The sequence below is a fragment of the Gopherus evgoodei genome, chromosome 22 (genome assembly GCF_007399415.2).
Source record: "Gopherus evgoodei ecotype Sinaloan lineage chromosome 22, rGopEvg1_v1.p, whole genome shotgun sequence".
In the NCBI taxonomy this organism is placed as follows: domain Eukaryota; kingdom Metazoa; phylum Chordata; order Testudines; family Testudinidae; genus Gopherus; species Gopherus evgoodei.
The window spans coordinates 15,401,344-15,422,747 of NC_044343.1; the positions used below are offsets into that span (position 1 = coordinate 15,401,344).

General features: G+C 46.5%; 1 protein-coding gene across 2 annotated transcripts in view; it reads left to right on the top strand.

The window, feature by feature from the left end:
- The window catches only part of CERS4 (ceramide synthase 4), a 124,799-nt gene that overhangs the window by 82,710 nt on the left and 20,685 nt on the right, over positions 1–21,404 (top strand). For both annotated transcript variants that reach the window (XM_030540838.1, XM_030540839.1), the window contains exons 3-6: positions 6,847–6,964; positions 10,593–10,711; positions 13,516–13,573; positions 16,344–16,394. In XM_030540838.1, the coding sequence (XP_030396698.1) occupies positions 6,847–6,964; positions 10,593–10,711; positions 13,516–13,573; positions 16,344–16,394 (346 nt within the window). The remainder of the gene's footprint in view (positions 1–6,846; positions 6,965–10,592; positions 10,712–13,515; positions 13,574–16,343; positions 16,395–21,404) is intronic.

The window sequence follows — 21,404 nt, forward strand, 5'->3', positions numbered from 1 at the left end:
TCCTTCTCATTATTGATTAACCAGGTGTGGTTTTTCCAGAACTTGCAGCCTTGAGACCTCAATAGACATTCCTGGGGCATGTCCTACTTTTTTAAAATGCATGTATCAGCAATTTCAACCCAATTCTTATCAGGAAGGACGTGGGGTCAAGCTGCCCTTTCGGTGGCACCCTAACCCCCCCTCCCTTCCTGCCTGGTTCAAGCTGAGACTTGCTTTTAACAGCTTGCTGACTAGGCTGTCTTTAACAATAAGCCACAGTGGTTTCAGGCACTTTACTGGTTTGCCAAAGTCTCCCCGTACAGGTGTCATCAGTCTCCTCCACTGCTGGCCATGAGCAGTAGTGCAGTGTGGGTGCCTCTGCGTTGCCTCAGTTAATAGAGCCCAGACAGTGGCTGAATTTACTCGCAGACCCTCTGTGCACCAGGGAGGTATGTGCAGAGCTGCCGGTGTTCAGGGGCCAGTGGAAAAGCACAGAACCTCTGTGTAGTCTTGTGCTTCTGGAGGAACCTCATAACTCAGTGCAGACCCTGCAGTGCCACGTTGCTGGAAGTCAGTTGCCCCTCCGAATGGCCAAGTTGAGCACTTGTGTTCTGCAGTGCACTTGAGCAGTGTGACAGGTCTACCTCTGGGGCACAGGCTGCCCTCCAGGGTGCTCTGGGGTAGATCAGCCAATGTCATGTCCTTGGCAGGTCACTGTTTGGGAAGGGTGGCTGCAGTCTCCTGTGTCCATTTCCTTGTGCTGGGACTGTCTCCCACAAATTTTCATCCTTCAGAGTTCAGTTTTTGTTCCAAGTGCCTGCACTGACTTTCCTCATCTGGCTGTATTTGTGACTGGATCCCACTGTCTGATGAAAACAATGCACTGGCATCTTCCAGAATTAGAGGGAGAGAGAAAACCATGAAAACAAAGGGTAGGTCCGAACTCCAGAGAGAGTCAAGTGCTTTAGGGGAAAGCTTTGCTGTGCTGTAAGCTCGAGCTACAAAATAAGCTGAAAACCTTGTGTGAAAGAAAACTCTTCTCCTAGCTTGAAGCCGTATGTGGCCCACCCAGCTCAAAGACTATTGGCCCCATCTTCATTGGCCAAAACCCTTCCTCCTTTATGGGAAGCACATTTCTTTGTTCTAACCAAAAGCCAAGGAGACAAGTTGCCAAATACATTATTTACAGAAACCATTTTCATCACTCATGCTTCATCCCAACTCCCAATGGACATGGACATTGGGTATTGTCCTCTTCAAGTGCCCACGTCCAGTGTTGTATGCATGCCTCCATACCGTCTTATGTTCAGCTTAATAATTTGAGCCACCACATCCTTGAAGTAAGAAGTCTGGACAAGTTAAGAAGGTGAACCTTGGAGCTCAGTGCTCAAGGCCAACGGCACAATTTATTCATAGAAATAATTGAAGTAGCCTCTGAATGTGAATGGAAAGCTGTACCACTCATTATACATGTGGAAGTTATGGTGAGAACACAAAAACCGCATCCAGAGATGTAAGAGGTCCATTGTTTCACTCTTTTTAATTCAGCTTTCAAAGATTGATATTGAAAATAACTTCCCTGAAACTATGCTCAGCACATCCCTGTCCCTCATTTATGGGCATAGATCAGTGTGTTGATCTCTGTCAGACAAAGTGCTCAGCCTTCACTGGTATTCTAGAAGCAAAAACCGTTGGAGAAAAAAACAAACAGTTATGCTTGCTAAGTGACAACATTGAAATTGATGAACTATTTTTGCAAAACCCAGGCCCTTAAATGGCAGGAAATTAGTACTTAAAGGAATAAAAAATCTTACCCCTGCTTGCATAATAAGAATATCCTTATCAAATAGAAAAAATGCATATTCCATTACAACACAACAACCTTAACTCTGATCCAATGAGTTTTTTTGTATTATTTTTATATTTATTTTAAAATTATTATTTTAAAATGATTTTAATGTAATGTTATTCATCTGACAGTGAATTTGTTTGGTAAAGTACTTAGAACTGCTATTGCTTGGGAACATTTGTTTTCTATGTAGTAATAGGAAAGTCTATAATTTATCAACTTGAATGTATGTGGACACGTTTAAAGTTAACCCATATATCATTAATGAGTGTGTCTGCGCATTTGTGTGCGTAATTTGTTTCTTTTGCAGAAAGCCGTTGTGTGTATTTATATTTTGCAGTTGCTCGTGAGAGGACGGCATTTATTTCGTGTCGGAGTTGAGGCTGCCATGATGAAACATGCACTTCTTTCTATTAAAATTAATGCATTTCTACTCCGGCTATGTAGATTTATGACAGTCTTAACTATTTGTTCCCTTATGAGTTAGTTCTTGGGTTTTGTAACAGATGCAATAGGTAATTGGCAGATGCAGGGACAGTCTCTGGAAAAGAAAGAGCATCCTCCTGGCTACATTATCTTACAGCCAGCTGCCTCTGACCTCCCTGGGAAGTCCAGCCAGTCGGGAATCAGCCATAGGTTGAGGCTTCTGGCAGTGCCATTCCTCATGAAAGGTGACATGGAACTGGCTGCACTGGCCCTCTGGCACGGGGGATTTCCCCCTGCCAGAGGATCTCCAAAAAGTCAGCTCAGGCAGCTTTAAGAATGATTTTCACCATGGCAGGGGCAGAAATCAGCCTCAGTGGGATGGAGAAGCTGGCCCCTCATGTACAGTGCTGCCCCCACTGCAGTGAATGACCGAAAATGTCCATTGACATTTATGAGAGCCCAGGACTCCTATTGAGATTCACTGGAATAGAATTGTACGCCATAATTATTCACAACAGAAATTGCTACCAACTTTGCTTCATTTCAAACAGTTTTTCTCACATGTCACTAATGCCCAAGTCTCCATGGAGATGCAGCCCTGTGGAAAACATGAAAGGGCATGACAAGCCGCCACTGAGCTAAAGGGAGACAAAGTCCCAGTGTCCTATCGGGGAGTTGTGAATGGCTTGTGAAGCCCTGCAGGCACAGTCGGGCAGGGCAGAGCTTTTCTTCGGAAGGACTGTGTCAGGAAAGTCATTTGGTCTGAGGCTCAGCAGGTCTTATGCAGAAGGCCCTGGAGGGTCTGTGGCATGCACTGATCCACAGCTGCCTGGGTGACCTTTTTCCTGCGTGGTGGCAGGTCTGAGTAGCTGTCTCAGCATCTCTTTTGTGCAGGAGCAGTTGTATGGCGATGCTAAGCAGCTCTTTCCTTTGTCTCCTCTTGCTGTTTAAACCTACCCAGTTTATTCCGCGGGCTCCCTCCTTTCCTCCTCATGGAGCTGGTGACTTAGACCCATGACTCCAGAGTCGATGGTGCAATCTGTGAGGTTGTAAATAGCACAGAAAATGAGCTAAGAGAAGGAAACGGGACAGGATTTAATTTTCAATTAAACAACAAGTCAGTCTACATCCAGCGTGTGCAACCTTCCTGACTCAGAGGAGGAAAGAAACCCCAGGCCTGAATCCCCATTCATGTTAGTAAGAGCAGGATTGGGCTCAAAAGCATCTACAGCAAAAGACACTGTAACTTTGCTTAGTTACCATCTATTTTCTTCAGTCCCAGCCAGTGCGTGAGGTAGTGAGATTTAACCATCTGGTCATAACAAGCCGGAGGTAGACGGAGACAGGAGAACATCAAAGCAGTATTAAAGATCACTCAGCAGGGCAGCAGAGCTGAGGCGGGGGCAAGCTAGTGCCACCTCAGTGGAAATATTGGGGGGCTGATCTTTTGTCCCCCACTCCTTGTATCGCCGACAGTCAGTCTGAGATGTAAACTGCTGAGAGCCCTCTTCTCAGCATTCAGCCAGCTGCCCTCCACTCAGTTCTAGTAGCTCCCCTCGCTCCCTAACCCATCCTTGACACCCCAATCTCCCCTACTTCCCAGACAGAGCACATGCCCTGCCCCCCGAACCTCCCCACTCCCCATACAGCGCACACACCCTGCCCCCTCCTATCGCTGACACCCCAACCTCCCCCACTCCCCATACAGAGCACTGGCCCTGCCCCCTCCTATCCCTGACACCCCAACCTCCCCACTCCCCATACAGAGCACTGGCCCTGCCCCCTCCTATCCCTGACACCCCAACCTCCCCACTCCCCATACAGAGCACTAGCCCTGCCCCCTCCTATCCCTGACACCCCAACCTCCCCACTCCCCATACAAAGCACACACCCTGCCCCCTCCTATCCCTGACACCCCAATCTCCCCCACTCCCCATACAGAGCACACACCCTGCCCCCTCCTATCCCTGACACCCCAATCTCCCCCACTCCCCATACAGAGCACACACCCTGCCCCCTCCTATCCCTGACACCCCAACCTCCCCACTCCCCATAAAGAGCACTGGCCCTGCCCCCTCCTATCCCTGTCACCCCAACCTTCCCACTTCCCATACAGAACACACACCCTGCCCCCTCCTATCCCTGACACCCTAATCTCCCCCACTCCCTATACAGAACACCTGCCCTACTCCATCCCGGACACCCCGTTGCCCATGCAGAACAATCACCCTGGGGATGGGAGGGCTGCTGTTGGGGTGGCTATGCACAGAGGAGGTAGAGGCTTATCCATCACCCTCCAAACCCGCATGTGTGTGACATGAGTAATACAGTTGTGTGACACATGATCAGGACGTAGAACACTGGGGTTTCGGTTGCTCTTCCTCTCTCTAAGTGTCTGTTGGAAGGACACTTTCACTCTGGTTTTTTAAAAGGACTCTAGAAAAACAGCCCCTTACATGGGTACTCAGCAGGGTTTGTACCTGGACTTTCAGCTCTACCCCACAGTCCTCTACCACTTGAGCTAAAGGAGTGGCTGTTAACCTCTGTATGGAACAGCCACTAAGAGAAATGTCAGCAGTTTGCTAGACAGCAGTGGAGTTTTGGAGATCAGGAATCCTGGGTGGTTTAGCCATGGGGGTACAGACAAGAGAGGCAAGCACAGAGATGGGTCACATTCCAGAAGGCAGAGGGGCTGGATAGATGAGCTTTATGTATGCCATGTAAGAGACAGGAGCTCTACTCCCAGACCTTCCTGAAGTGACTTTGTGCAACCTCTCTGGCCTGGTCCACATTACAGCGTTAAATCGATTTAACCCTGTAACCGTCCACACTACAAGGCACTTTAAATCGATTTTAAGGGCTCTTAAAATCGATTTCTGTACTCCTCCCCAACGAGAGGAGTAACCCTAAAATCGATATTACTATATCGATTTAGGGTTAGTGTGGACGGAAATCGAAGTTATTGGTCTCATTCTTTTACTGAGCTATCCAGAGTGCACCGCTCCGGAAATCGATGGTAGCCTAGGACCATGGACGCACACCACCGAATTAATGTGCCCTAGTGTGGACGCATAAAATAGATTTTATAAAACCAGTTTTATAAAACCGGTTTTAATAATTTCGATTTTATGCTGTAGTGTAGACGTGGCCTCTGTTAACACGTGTGAAGTAGAAGGAATAATACTTGACTGCCTCCTAAGATAGAGGTCTGAGGCTCTGAAGTGTCCAGATATAGAAACAGCCAGCAGAGGTAAGATTTGAATTCATGTAAAAGCAGCAAAGAGTCCTGTGGCACCTTATAGACTAACAGATGTATTGGTCCTGTGGCACTTTAGTCTACAAGGTGCCATGGGACTCTTTGCTACTTTTACAGATCCAGACTAACACGGCTCTCCTCTGATATTTGAATTCATGGCTCCTGCTTCCAAGCTCAGTGCACTGTCCCCTAGACTACAGGATACTTGTTCTTTGTTCTCCACCATGGACTGTCACCTGGTTTAGGCAGAAGAGGCTGAGCTGCAGAACATTTCAAAGTCTGGTAAAGTTGAGAAACCTGGCTGCAGGGCAGCCATGCACCAGGCCCTTTCTCTGGTTTGGTAAGAAGCAAGCACACTATCCAGTGTCTCTCATGTCAGGAAAACCTGGTGCAAAGATCCCCCTGTAGAGGATCAAGGAGAAGTTGACTCTGTCAAGCCAGATGAGAGCTCCTGACAGTTTGCTGCTTAGACCAGACCTGTCTGTTCTCTGCTCTAACCACCATCTTGCACTGCTCCTGGGTTTTGTAACTGTTTGCTCAATACTGATTACAAATCATCTCTGATCTGACAGATAATCTAGAGGAGCTGTTATCACTCTGGGCACAAACTTCCTGCTGCTTCTGCTGCATCTGCAGATAAAGTTCTCCTGAGAACTTGATATTGGAGCATTAATGATAAGCCCTCAGGCAGGGACTCTGCCTATTTTTTCCCCAGGAGGCACATGCTCACCTGGGAAAATGTATGACTATACAGTGCTAATTACCTGGGAACACATCATCCTTTGGGAGGAAGAGGCAGTTCATTTAATGCCCCTGGGGTTTTCAATGCCTTATTAAAGAAAAGGGGTTGTCTGTACTTGGTGTCTAGTCAGTGTCTCATGTCCCCTGTTTGTTCATCATTTGCCCGTGTTTGTGAAGGTCTTTCCAGCTGCAAAAAGAGAGAGAGAATTTTAAAAATGAGGACATTGAATTCTCAACCTCCTGCCTGTGGCCTCACAAACATATTTTCCTGTTTAAAAAGATGTTTTTCTCTCACATGTTTCAATGTGAGACCTGCACAGGGACTCCAGGACTGGGGTATTACCCCAAACTCCTTGTTACTAGCTATCAGATTGATAGTGTCCCTGGCACGAAGAACAGGGCTGGGAAGAATAATGCCCAATGTTTCTGTTGTGCCTCGGGCCTACGTTCTCCTTCCCCACCTGCATGCTATGTGCTGTCTTTGGTTGGACTGTAAACTTTTTGGGGGGTGTCTTGGAGAACAGCTAAGACATTCTGGGAGCTGTAAGGCAATAATAATCATCTCTTGACTGAACCCTGCTGTGGTCTCTTGCAGATTCATAGCCCGGCCCCTGGGCAGAAAGCTGGGTTTGAGGGACAAGGTGAGACTGAACGCTCCACCCAATCCTGTGCTGGAAACCTTCTACGCCACTCACAGCAAGGATCCAAAGGAGGTGGGTTCCTTCTCCCTCTGCCAGCCCCTTGTCCCTGGGCTCCTTCTTATCACTGTCTAGCTGGAATTTCATTGAACTAAACTTTCTGGCCAAAGTTCTCAAATTTGGCAGCATAAAGTTCAGCAACTCCATCTATGTTTAGTATCAGAGGGGTAGCCATGTTAGTCTGGATCTGCAAAAGTAGCAAAGAGTCCTGTGGCACCTTATAGACTAACAGACGTTTTGGAACATGAGCTTTCATGGGTGAATACCCACTTCCTCAGATGCATGTCAACATGCATCTGAGGAAGTGGGTATTCACCCACGAAAGCTCATGCTCCAAAACGTCTGTTAGTCTATAAGGTGCCACAGGACTCTTTGCTGCTTCCATCTATGTTTAGAGCCTCAGCCAAGCAGCCAGGTCCCCAGAAGTGCTGAGTATCTCCTTGACTGCAGTAGGAGCTGGGAGCACTCAGCACCTCTAAAAGCATCATCAGAAGCAGCTCCCAGTTCCACACAAGAGGCGACTGCTCTGGTGCATTAGGCAGCTGGAGCTTAGGAGAGTTACGAGGAGGATGCCAGACTCTCTCCAAAACTCCAGGGGCAAGGGCACAGCTACCCCAAAAAGAAAAATGTCCTATTCACATGTCAACTCCTGACTCCTTGTTCATCTACCTTTAAACATGGCCTCTTTGTGTGTATTTCTGCATTACTTGTCAAACACCACAAAACAAGTCAGACTCTCTTAGACTCTGACAGTTACTTCAGTCCAGTTAGTTCAGCCTGCAGATTCCACTCGACAGCTACACTACTCAGTGGTGTCGTGTGCTGCTATGAAGCCTGTGAGTTTGGAATCGGTCTTACTGGCAAGTACCACAAGCCAGTGTCCTCGGCATCATCACACACCCAATATGAAGCTGTGGAATTTCCCAGCAGGAGATGAGGAGACAGTGTTCTTTGCAGGGGTTCTACTGCTGGGCAGAGTTCTCCAACAGCTGAAGGTTCTGACAGCAGTTTCCAGAGTTCTAGTTGTTCCTGCTCTCAAGGAGAGAATTGGAAGGGAGTTGAAACCTCATGCTTTTGGGTTTAAATCAATCTATGAGGGATTAGCATGTGGCCTGTGTAGAATGCGATTATCTCACTCCTGCCTGTTGTGGGGTTTCTTCTGTGTTCCTCAAGATCTGGCCACTCAGATGCAAATACTGAACTAGATGAACCCGGGGACTGATTCAATCTGGCAGTTCCTATGAGAAAGCACACCACTCAAATGGATGCATTTCACCTCCTGGCACCCTAGCATGATCCCCACCATCCTGCAGGTGCTCAGAGGACTGAGCAACCAGGACAAAGTCATGCAGCAAGCCAGTGACAAAGTCCAGAACAGAATGCAGAACTCCTGATCCCCAGTAACCTGGCCAGCCTTCCCCTGCTAGCAATTGGCAGTGCTGAGGTTTCATTTCAGAGGCAGAATGACAAAGGCTCTTTGTAACAGATTGGGTCCAAAATAAACAGCCAGAGGAGAGCCTCAGAGGCATGGAGACCCTGAACAAGAAAAGAAACAAAAAAGCAAAAGGTAAACAATAGGTGAAATCCTGGCTCTGCTGAAGTCAGCAGCAAAACTCCCTTTGCCTTGAGTATGCCTGGATTCCCCCCAGTGTGGTTAAATGGCAGGACTCAAAAGGTTATCTGACACAACAATGGAAATCCAGCCAATAGAAAGGAATCAACTATGGCAGATGAAATATATAGTGGAGAGGAGGAGGCTAAGAATGAGTTTGAAGAGCAAATAGCTAAAGGTATAAGCACAAATATGTTCATTAGGTTTATCAGAAGCAGAAAACCTGCAGGTGAATCGATGAGCTCAAGGGACCATGAGGGAGAAGGGCATCGCAGGGATGCTAATGGTGGCTTTGCATGTCAGGAAGGCATTAAAGAGCTCCCCTGGGCCCCAACAGCCCCAACCTGGTGCATCAGTGAGGCTTATCCAGCCTGGAGATGGGTGGGCCCAGCACAGGGCTGGGTGGCACTGTGGTGGGGCAGGACTGCAACACAGAGCTCCCCAGTTCCTGGAAGAAGGGGTTGCTGACCAAGGAAACAGCTTGAGAGCCCTGGCAGTCCAGGCCCTTTCGGAAAGGTGTGCTGATTGCTCCCACTTGCTATCTGGTCAGCTTCCTTTACCCCTCTGCAAGGGGGCAGATACCCTGAACAGCACAGCCACGGGACCCTGCCCTGGTAGACAGGAGCAGCACCCACCCTCTGCCCACAGGCTCACTAGAGAAGGAGAGCCTACCACCTCAACGCAATTGAGTTTGGAGATATGCTTGTGTCAGTTATAAAGATGAAGTGCTGCCAGGGATTGAGGGGTGCTATAAAGAGGTGCTGAAACAAATTAGTGAATTAGAAAGCAACAAGGGAAAGGTATAAAATGGCCCAGAGGCTGGAAATTGAAGCTAGACAAATAGAAATAAAACATAAATTTTTAATGGAGGGTAAGTAACCACTGAGTGACCTAAGATGTGGTGAATTCTCTATTACTTGAAGCCTTTAAACCAAGCCTGGATGTATTTCTAAAAGATACACTTCAGCACAGACAGAGGTATGGGCTTGATGCCGAGGTTACAGGGTGAGGGTCTGTGGCTTGGGGGTTGGACTAGATCAATGGTTTCAACTTTCTTTCATTTATGAACCCTAAAAAATTTCGAATGGAGGTGCAGACCCCTTTGGAAATCTTAGACATAGTCTGTGACTCCCCAGGGGTCTGCAGAGCACAAGTTGAAAACCACTTGTCAAGGTTTTTTCCCCACTTTGAACTTCAGAGTACAAAAGTGGGGACCTGCATGAACACTTCTACACTTAATTACTGGCTTAGATCTGGTATGCTGTCACCAGCCAGAAATTCAATGTCTGGCACACTTTCTGTTCCCCCAAAACCTTCCCTGGGGAACACAGATCCAAATCCTTTGGATCTTAAAACAAGGAGAAATTAACCTTCCCCCCCCCTTTCCCCCCACCAATCCCTGGTGAGTTCAGACCCAATCCCCTTGGATCTTAAAACAAGGAAAATCAATCAGACTCTTAAAAAGAAAGCTTTTAATTAAAGAAAGAAAAGATAAAAATTATCTCTATAAAATCAGGATGGAAAATGCTTTACAGGGTACTCAGATTCATATAGACCAGAGAGGGACCCCCCGCGCCCCCCAGCCTTAGTTTTAAAGTTACAGCAAACAGAGGTAAAAATCCTTCCAGCAAAAAGAAACATTCACAAGTTGAGAAAACAAACATAAAACTAATCCGCCTTGCCTTGCTATTACTTACAATTTTGAAACATGAAAGACTGATTCAGAAAGATTGGGAGAGCCTGGATGTACGTCTGGTCCCTCTTAGTCCCAAGAGCGAACAACAACAACACAAAAAGCACAAACAAAGACTTCCCTCCACCAAGATTTGAAAGTATCTTGTCCCCCTATTGGTCCTCTGGTCAGGTGTCAGCCAGGTTTACTGAGCTTCTTAACCCTTTACAGGTAAAAGAGACATTAACCCTTGACTATCTGTTTATGACACCACTGAACTAGATGATCACAGTACTCCCTTTAATCTTAAAATCTGTGAAGCTACAAGTCTGAATTCAGATTCCTTGGTTGTTTTCCAGGGGGAGCTGATCAGCTTATCCAAGCAATGTGACTTGCCCACCAGAAAGGTGGAGAGGTGGTTCCGATACCGGCGGAACCAGGACAAACCCAGCCTGATTACAAAATTCTGTGAGGTCAGGTGAGTGCTATGGTCAGAGGCCTTGGGTGACTTCAACCTTCCAGCAGGGTCTGAGCTCTGCAGTCTGTGCACAGCCTCCCAGTACCTCCGGGTCCCAGCTGGAATGTGCCCTTCCTGCTGCCCCTCTGCTTCATCTCCTCCCTCCTGTGCTGCCTCCCTTCCCTAAATCAGAGGCCTCGCTTTTCCCTCCATCTTCAGCCCCTGGACTGTCTCCTTGGCTCTGTCTCCTCCTACACCTGCCCTCCTCACTCCTTCTGATCCCTACCTGCCCTTACATTCCTCACCTTTAAACAGGCTTGTTACCTGGGGTTTTCAGAACCCAAAGCAGGGGTAACTAACTGTTCCACTCCAGGCAGTTTCAGGAATAAATTAGTGGGAGCACAGCAATTTCCATCTGATAAATTGTAAATACAAGCAAACATGCCTTTGTCTAAAAGGACAGGTTGTTGGATTTAAGCACCCTCAGACACATAAGCAGTAGGGCTAGGACATCCCAGATGTAGTTACCCACAGTCTGAGATGGTTTTAAATAATCACCGGCCGGGCTTCCAGGGGCCCTCTTTCCATCCAGCTGATGGGGAGTTTAGATATCAGCTCCTTGCGCAGAGAAAAGCTCCCTCGGGCTGCTCCAAGGTATTCACTTTCACCTCATCTTTTGTAGCTAACTCTAACAAAGCACACAGCCTATAGTGACTCCTAGTGAGTCAGCATAACAACCTCCACTGGGTCACCAATTCTCCTACTTTCAACAAACTGCCCAGTATCTCAGAACACTTCTAGTATTTCCATCCATAACAGCAACATGTCAGGGCACCTAAAACCAAGGTCGCTCTCCATTCATTCTTCCATAACTTTCTGGCCCAGCCTCCCAGTCTGATTAGCAAGTACGCAGCTGTCTGACCTTGTCTGACAAAGGCCTAAGATTATTCCCAGGGATGTGATGTTTGGTTTTCAGCTGGCAGTGGCTGAACGTACAAAATGGCTGACTGCAGCACTGTCACACAGGAATGTCAAATTCCAGGGCAACAGGCTCCATCACCTCTGCTTTCAAACATGACCTCTCCTGAAAAATCTGTTGACACCCCCTCCCCGTCCTTCTCCTGCCTTCAGAACCCTCAAGGCTGCTTCTCCTCCTCCGGACCTCCTCTGCCCCTTTAAACTGACTCCCGCTACTGAACCCTTATTGTGGTGCCGCTCATCCCCCTCTGCAGTGATTACCCTAGACGGTGCTGTCCAGAGGCTAGGCCAGCTCCTCTGCTGGTGTCAGGTGGTCCCACCAGTTTACATCAGCAGAGCTCAGCTCCTGCATCCCTTTGGTTCAGTGTGTTTGGTGGGTGCTCAGCAATTGTAATTCCCCCAATGTCCTTCTGAAATGCTATGTATAAATCAGCGCAATTACAGAGATGACAAAGCTGAGGCACAGGGAGGTCAAGGCAAAACTGGGTTCCTCGGGTTTTGGGTGCCCAAGTTTAGACAGCAAAGATGTCTCAAGCTGGGCATGCAAAAATGTAAGTCCCCAAAATCAGAGGTTCTGGGCAGCAACCACTTCCACTGGCTTCAGCTGGAAGGAGGCTAGAGAGGGATTGTCACAGCGCCAGTCTTGCATATGATGCCTCTCACCCGTGTCTGCATTGCTCGGTGACATTCTCTGGAGGTCAGACTAGATGATCAGAATGGTCCCTGGCCATCGCTGACTCCATGAAACATTCTGTAGGTGCCCAGGAAGAGGGTCTAGAGGACCTAGTGGGCTGTTGCCATGTCTAACGTCTCTGATGCACTAACCAGTCTGAATATATTCAGTGTACTTGCCCAGGGGCTGAGGCTCTCTGTACCCTGGGGTGCCCATCTCTTGCAGGCAGGACCAGGGAGCTGAAGCTCTTGTATATAACAGTGGACCTCTACCACCACGCAGTGGCTGATGCAAGCAGCAATTTCCATACATAGGAGGAATAGAAAAATAAGGGATCAAAAATAAAGGAACAGGTCCAGTGAAATCCCCATAGTCTCTGCTAATCCCATTCCACTGAGCCCAGCTGACGTGCCAGGAGTCAGACGCTGCTGAAAGTCTGCTTTGGCCAGGGATCATAGTTGCTGAGCAGGTGTGGCCTTTCCGTATGTCAGGGTCAGAGGAAGGAAAGAGCCATGGTTTGAAGCCTGTTGCTCTTGGCATAAAAATATCCCAGTTCCCCTATGCTCATTCCCTCCACCAATCCCAGAAATGTGTTAGACTGGACTAGTTACCATATAGAGGAACAGAATTCTGGGAATTGATAAGGGATTGAAATAGAGGCATCTTGACAAACACTTAGCACCTGAATATTTGGGATGAGGCAATTAAATGTACCTGTGTCACTGTAAGAGGTGGGTTGAAATCCAAGCTCTAATTAAATCAATGGGAGGTTTGCCATGGACTTCACTGGGGCCGGGATTTCTCCCTGGGACGGGGACTCAGGAGAGATGGGTTGTATTCGCAGCGCTTATTCTCTGGGTGATCATGGGCAAGGCATTTACCCACTCTGTGCCTCAGTTTCCTCATCTGTACCATGGAGATGTTACTTTCCTATCTCCTATGAGGCTGAGCAATTACTGTTTGTAAAGTTCTTGGAGAACCTGGAATTGAAAGTGCTAGAGACATGCAAAGTGTTACTATAATTTATTATCATCTGGATGAGTATTTGATACCACCACAGCCCATGTGCCTTTGACAGTGTCACTGTTTGAATGAATGTCTGGCTGACACTGGGCACAGAGTTGTAACCTGACCTCTGATGGAGTTTTAATGTGCTTTGTTTTGTTTGTTTTAGCTGGAGGTTTACATTTTACTTCATTTCTTTCTTCACTGGACTTGCTGTCCTGTATGATGTGAGTATATAAGCAGTGCCTACTTGGGTCAGCTGAAATGGTAGATTTTATAATTCAAACACATGTCCACTTGGACCTGAGCTTACACACCCTCTGCAATGCACATCAGCCACTAGATGGTAAACATGTTTGGTCTTGATTAATTTAGGTTGGAGCTCAACCTCCATCTTGGATGTGAAAGGATCCCTAGCAGATTGTCAACCCCCGAACCACTCATTCCCCTCTGTGATCATTTAGTGATATAGAAGGATGTGCACAGACAACCTTAACTCTAGCATCTCCTAACGTTTGAGTGCCTGACTTTGCAACCTTAATGTTCTGTCCATGTGTTTTTTGTGGATGAAATGTCCTATGTTTTTTAAACCATATTGAGCCCCACATGGGTCAGCAGCAGGGTTGGGACTTCTAGATCCATAGCACACACCTCTGCCACGGGAGCTAATGGACAGCAATAGCAGATTGTCATCCTCTACTTGGACTACGCTAGAGGTGGATGAGACACACACTTGGCCAGTGGGAGTCAGAGATATTTGCTGACAGCAAAAGAATGGTGAGACTCAGGAATCCTGGGTTCATTTTCAGGTTCTAGAGGGGAATGTCCTCTAATGTTTACAGAGTCTTCTGCTTCCTCCAAGCCTGTGCCTGATCCTACCCCGCACCTCCATAGCTCTAGTCCATGTCCCTTTCTGCTCCTATACACACACATAGACTGTTATTGCTGCTTCTCACCATCCCCTCTGCAGGTTCTCAACCCCCTGCTGTCTCTAACCCTCACCAGCTTAGGTCCTCCCTCCTCACTCTTCTCAAGCTGCTTCCTCCATCTCCTTTGCGTTAGCATTAGCAGGGGCCACCGAGAGCATAAGAGAGACAGTTTCCTCATTCTCAGTTCTGGCACCAGCACCATGAAGAGCAACTGTGGAGAAAGTCTTGCTTAGCTCTCCTGCCTGGGATGAAGCATGTCTGTCACTCTGTGGGATGATGCATTGGCACATTCTCATTCTGGGCAGCATTAGGAGCATGCTCGGTCCAGAAAGACTCTTAGGAGAATTTAGCTGCGAACGTAACTAGTCTCAACTGCGGATGTGCAACCTGAGATTTTTCACAGACTCTTTGCATGGCCAAGTCTGGTGTGATTTTTCACAGAGACAGCAAAAGCCACCTTCCTGACACGAGGACGACCCCTCGCTGCCTAATTTCAAGACCTGCTCTAGAGCACAGAAGTGCTAGAGCATCTCAATAAAATGGTTATAAGAATATTTTTAAGATGTGAAAAACATTGTATTTCCCCATTACCTCATTCTGGACTATTTTAGCAGAAACTTTCCCAAAATATTCCACCTGAGGAAGAAACTCGGCCTGGGAAATTTCAGCTGGAACAGTTAACAATTGGCAAAGTTACAAGCAACTGAAAAAAGTCTTAAAATGAAAAGTGCCAGACAACCTGGTGGTGCAACCAGCTCTGCCCGTAATAAAACATGACAATGTATAATGGAAACAGGCCCAACTGTCACATACTGGGTGTAATCCAGACCAGTGATGAGTTGTCTCGCCATCTGCCCCACCATGCTTTGCTCTTGTAGCACCCACCTTGGGCGCCTCACAAATAGCTACCAGCATGGAGGTCACACCCTGAGTGTCTGTGTATAGCTGCAGTCCTGGTCCAGCAGCTCTGACCCCAGCAGCCTGTCAGCAACACACCAGCCCCGCTCTGGCTTCCAGCAGCCTTGGTTCCTACCTGCAGAGTGACCCCAGCACACTCCCAGTCCCAGATTTTCCCAAAAATGTGTGTTCGGCACTGTCCATCCCTCTCCTGGTCAGTACAGATATTAAGATCTGTTGCCTCTTGAAGGGGTCAATATTCAACAGTTTGCTAATTTAACTGGAGTTACCAAACAGCTCAGTTTAAACACAGCACTGGATTGGTTTAGATTAAAAAATAAAACAGGTTTATTAACGAAAGATTATAGGGTTTTAGGTAAATTCAAGTATAAGAAAGGGTTACAAGCAAATTAAAGTGAAAGCACACATCTAAAAGTCTAAAACTTCAACTTAATCTAGCAAGGTTTGGTTCAAGGCTTTGTTCAAGATGGTCTTTCTCACCCACAGTCTTCCAACAAGATGGCGACTGACCCTTTCCTTGGTCAGGATCTCTCCCCAGGCTCAAAGGTGCTGGTTCCTTTGTCATCTTAGGTGAAAGAGAGAGAGAGAACTTGAGGTTCTCTGCCCCTTTCTTTGATAGTCCAGTGAACTGCTGAGGTGGATTTTTCTCAAGATTTCCCCTCAAAGCCTCAAAGCAAAGTTTATTCAAACAATAAAGAAGATGAGATGAAGTCTGGTGGAGGAGGCTCCATGCTCCTTCTTCCTACCTGTATTTGTTGAAATGCAACTTTGCTTTGTCTCCTTCCATCTCCTCCCCTGCTGCCTGGAGGAGCCTGTTTACTACTTATATGTAAATTGAGGTAAATATGGATTCCTTTGTTTAGGAGAGATCCCATTTAGCAACCTTTGCCTAGGCTGGGCTGTGTGGTTTTGACCATGTGCTAATAACGTCATACAGGGGGATTTTGTAACTTTACATATACTGTTGCTTCATATATTTCATCATGATATTATTGATGAGCAAGTTTTCAAATGAAACCTCACAAGGCATATTCTGTACAGAGATTAGTACAATAGAGTGTAGGATACGAATACAGGGGTGCTTAGTGTATCTCCTATTCATTAGGCAGCTGGTATTCTCATAGTTAAATTACACTTTGTTTCTTTACAGAAGTCCTGGTTTTGGGATCATAGAAAATGCTGGGTGGGGTATCCACAACAGGTGAGTCACTCAGGTGCAAAGATCCATATTGCAAGTCATGTCTCATCCCTGGCTCATATGCTAACACCCAGTTACACCCCTTCACTAGCACTACTAGCATTAGAAATGGGCCTGAGTGAAAACCCCAGACCCACATGCAGCCAGAATCCAAACCCTGATCCCAAACCAGTCTCCAGGTTATTACCAGACCGTATTCTTGTATGAGATACAATGTGAAGAGGATACCTGTTGATGACCTAGGTTTGATTCCAGAGACATCAGTCACCTCTGGACAGGCTTGTTACTCCTTCTCTCCTGTAGTGCTGTGAATTATGATTATTTTAGAGTTGGGGAGAAGGAGCCAACAGAGATGAGTGGGCAATTGGAGAAGTAGAAGGAAAATGAAGAGAGTCCTTGGTCATGGCAGCCAAAGCATAGTGGAGAATCAAGGAGGATGAGGGAGTGCTCCCAGGTATCAAGGTTTGAAGATGAGCTTGAGAATGGGGAGGGGCCCCTGGGCAGCAAGAGGACATTGGAGACTGTGGTGGAAGAAGTTTTCATGCATGTCTATAACAGAAGGAACGTTCAGGTTGCTGTCGCATATCTAGTGGTGCTGAAGAATCACCTCTCAGGCAATGTGTTTCCTCACGAGGACTGGCAGCAGCAGGACTGGCAGAGCACCTACTGAGCATAGTGGGTGCTCTCCTATAGCTTTACACTGTCCAGGCCCAATCCTCATCAGCTAAAAGCTGCAAGGAGGATCAGACCATTGCCTGCCGCATTTCCCGTGGAGCCAGCCCAGGAGAACAGAAATGAACATTTACCAGCTAACACACAAAATCCTCTCCTTGCTCTTTATCTGGGTACTGATGATAATGACAAAAATGCAAGATATTTTGCTTGTCAGTCAAGCCCCACCACCACCACTCTCCACAGGCAAGGGGCCAACAGCAATGTGGGGAGGCTGTAGCTGTGCATCTCCCATTGTGTATGAGAGCTGGTGATGACAATGCCTCTCTCCTTATTCTGGGACACATTCTGCCTCCTCTGGAGAAGACAGCACTAGCTGGCTGCATAGCAGCAACCTCTCCACACAGTAAAGGCAGCAGGCTGGTGTTCCAGCAGCTCTCAGAGAGGGCGTGTGAGGAGCTGAGCTGAGGTCCATCAGATGTGAAGAAGCTAATTTTAATTTCCGAAGAATTATTTCCATAAAAAACTGGAGCAGCTGCCTCGTCCAAGCTTGGTGAGAAATTCTGGGAGTCAGTGTAAAGCCCTGAGCTGTCATTCTAGCTCCTTTCAGGGGAGCAGCTGTCAGTCTGTAGAGTCTGCATGAGGTTGCATGCTTGGCAGCAGCAGGCAACAACTAAGGAGATTTGTGGTGCTGCTACAGCAGATGGGTCATTGTGGCCCCTGCAAGCCTCTTTAACAACTGGAATTTTAGCCCCTCAGAGCTGGAATTCTGCCTCTCCCTTTAGCTCCTCCTGAGCATTTCTCAGGGCATGCTGGGAAGGCGAGGTAAGTCTGAGCTTAGGAAGGATTTCCCATTGCAGTTCTCAGCGGGGAACTATAAAATCCATGAGAAGGGCAGTGGGAAACTCAGTTCACTGTCATCACTGGTTTCAAACCCAGCCCTTATCAAGGCTTGCTGCTGCTTTCTCATCTGATAGAACATTACATAAGAATGACCATAGTGGGTCAGACCAATGGTCCATCTAGCCCAATATCCTGTCTTCCAACAGTGGCTGGTGTCAGGTGCTTCAGAGAGAATGAACAGAAAAGGCAGTTTATCGAGTGATCCCTCCCCTGTCATCCAGTATCAGCTTATGGAACTCACAGGTTAGGGACACCCAGAGCATGGAGCCGTGACCCTGACCATCTTATAGACTCATAGACTCATAGACTCTTGGACTGGAAGGGACCTCGAGAGGTCATCGAGTCCAGTCCCCTGCCCTCATGGCAGGACCAAATACTGTCTAGACCATCCCTAATAGACATTTATCTAACCTACTCTTAAATATCTCCAGAGATGGAGATTCCACAACTTCCCTAGGCAATCTATTCCAGTGTTTAACTACCCTGACAGTTAGGAACTTTTTCCTAATGTCCAACCTAAATCTCCCTTGCTGCAGTTTAAGCCCATTGCTTCTTGTTCTATCATTGGAGGCTAAGGTGAATAAGTTTTCTCCCTCCTCCTGATGACACCCTTTTAGATACCTGAAAACTGCTATCATGTCCCCTCTCAGTCTTCTCTTTTCCAAACTAAACAAACCCAATTCCTTCAGCCTTCCTTCATAGGTCATGTTCTCAAGACCTTTAATCATTCTTGTTGCTCTTCTCTGGACCCTCTCCAATTTCTCCACATCTTTCTTGAAATGCGGTGCCCAGAACTGGACACAATACTCCAGTTGAGGCCTAACCAGCGCAGAGTAAAGCGGAAGAATGACTTCTCGTGTCTTGTTTACAACACACCTGTTAATGCATCCCAGAATCACGTTTGCTTTTTTTGCAACAGTATCACACTGTTGACTCATATTAAGCTTGTGGTCCACTATGACCCTAGATCTCTTTCTGCCATACTCCTTCCTAGACAGTCTCTTTCCATTCTGTATGTGTGAAACTGATTGTTAGGAAGGAACAATCTTGGCTAATAGCCATTCACGGACCTATCCTCCATGAACTTATCTAGTTCTTTTTTAACCCAGTTAATACTTTTGGCTTTCCTAATGTCCCCTGGCAATGAGTTCCACAGGTTGTCTGTGCCTTGTATATTTCCTTATGTTTGTTTTAAACCTGATGCCTATTAATTTCATTGGATGACTCTGGTTCCTGTACTATGTGAAGGGGCAAACAACACTTCCCTATTCACTTTCTCCGCACCACTCATGATTTTATAAACCTTTATCACATCTCCCCTTAGTTTTCTCTTTTCCAAGCTGAACAGAGCTAGTCTTTTTACCCTCTCTTCATGTGGAAGCTATTCCATACCCCTAATCTTTGCCCTTCTCTGCCAATCTGTTGCCCTTCTCTTCACTTTTTCCAGTTCTAATATATCTTTTTTTCAGATAGGGATACCAGATCTGCACCCAGCATTCAAGATGTGGGCATGCCATGGATTTATATAGAGGCAATATTTTTTCTGTCTTATTATCTATCCCTTTCCTAATGGTTTCTAACATTGTTAACTTTTTTTACATGCTGCTGCACACTGAAGAGATGTTTTCAGAGAATTATCCATGGTGACTCCAAGATCTCTTTCTTGAGTGGTAACAGCTAATTTAGATTCCATCATTTTGTATATATAGTTGGGATTAGGTTTTCCAATGTGCATTACTTTGCATTTATCAACATTGATTTTATTTGCCTTTTGTTACCCAGTCACCCAGTTTCGTGAGATCCCTTTGTAATTCTTGTGGTAAATGGCCAATGCTACTGTGGTGGGTCCTGCGCTTTTTCTTGGTGTTGTGGGTTAGGGTGCCACCCCTTGCCCCTATTCTTGGGCATTGTGGGATCTGCTAGTGCCCTGGTGGAAGAGAGAGAGGAGCAGGGAATGGACCCAGATCTGCTCTCCTACTCCGGGTACCAGCCCCTTCAGCTGTGCTGGCTGCTTACCCTCACTCCCTTTGGGTAGAGTTTCCCTCAGTCCTCTGTGCTGGGGGAGTCCCTCTGCTCTGCTTGGGAAATGTTTCCCTTCCTCTTGTCCTCTGGCTAATAGCAATACTCCTCCAAATTCTAGTCAGCTCTCCTTCTCTCTCTCTCTCTCTTATTGAAGGGGGGGAGGGTTATTAGTTCTTGGGCGGGGCCTTAATCGGCTGCAGGTGCTCCAATTACCCAGTAGTAACCTTTCCTTAGTCCACAGGGAGTAAGGCCTTGATCATTCTAGGGTTTATATACCTCCCATCTACCACGCGCCTACTCCTCTCTGGCTCTGTTGTATCACATTCTTCATAATCAATCTGGACTTAATTATCTCGAGTAGTTTTGTATCATCTACAGACTTTGCTATCTCACTGTTTACCCCTTATTCCAGATAAGGTATGAATATGTTGACTATCACTGGTCCAAGTACAGAACCCTGGGGGACACCACTATTTACTTCTCTCCATTGTTAAAATTGACCATTTATTTCTACCCTTTGTTTCCTGTCTTTTAACCAATTACTGATCCATGAGAGGACCTTTCCTTGTATCCCATGACTGCTTACTTTGCTTAAGAGCCTTTGGAGTGGCACCTTGTCAGAGGTTTTCTGAAAGTCCAGATACAATATATCCACTGGTCACCCTTGTCCACATGCTTGTTGACACCCTCAGAGAATTCTAATAGATTAGTGAGGCATGATTTTCCTTTAAAAAAGCCATATTGACTTTTCCCCAACATACCGTGTTCATCTACATATCTGATAATTCTGTTCTTTACTATAGTTTCAACCAATTTGCTTGATACTGAAGTTAGGCTTACCAGCCTGTGATTTCCAGAATCACTTCTGGAGCATTTTTAAAGTAAGCAATCAAGGGATAAGACGGAAGGTTCTCTCACGGATCAGTAACTGGTTAAAGATAGGGAAAAAAGGGTTGAAATAAATGTTTTTCACAATGGAGAGGTAAATAGTGGTGTCCCCCAGGATCTGTACTTGGACCAGTGATGTTCAACATATTCATACATTATCTGGAAAAAGGGGTAAATAGCAAGGTAGCAAAGTTTGTAGATGATACAAAACTGCTCGAGATAATTAAGTCCAGAGTTGACTGTGAAAAATGTGATACAACAGGGCCAGAGATAGTTAAGTCCAAAGCAGACTGAAGAGTTACAAAGGGATCTCACAAAACTGGGTGAATGGGCAACAAAATGGCAGATGAAATTCAATGTTGATAAGTGCAAAGTAATGCACATTGGAAAACATAATCCCAAGTATACATACAAAATGATGGGGTCTGAATTAGCTGTTACCACTCAAGAAAGAGATCTTGGAGTCATTGTGGCTAGTTCTCTGAAAACATCCCCACAGTGTGCAGCAGCAGTCAAAAAAGCGAACAG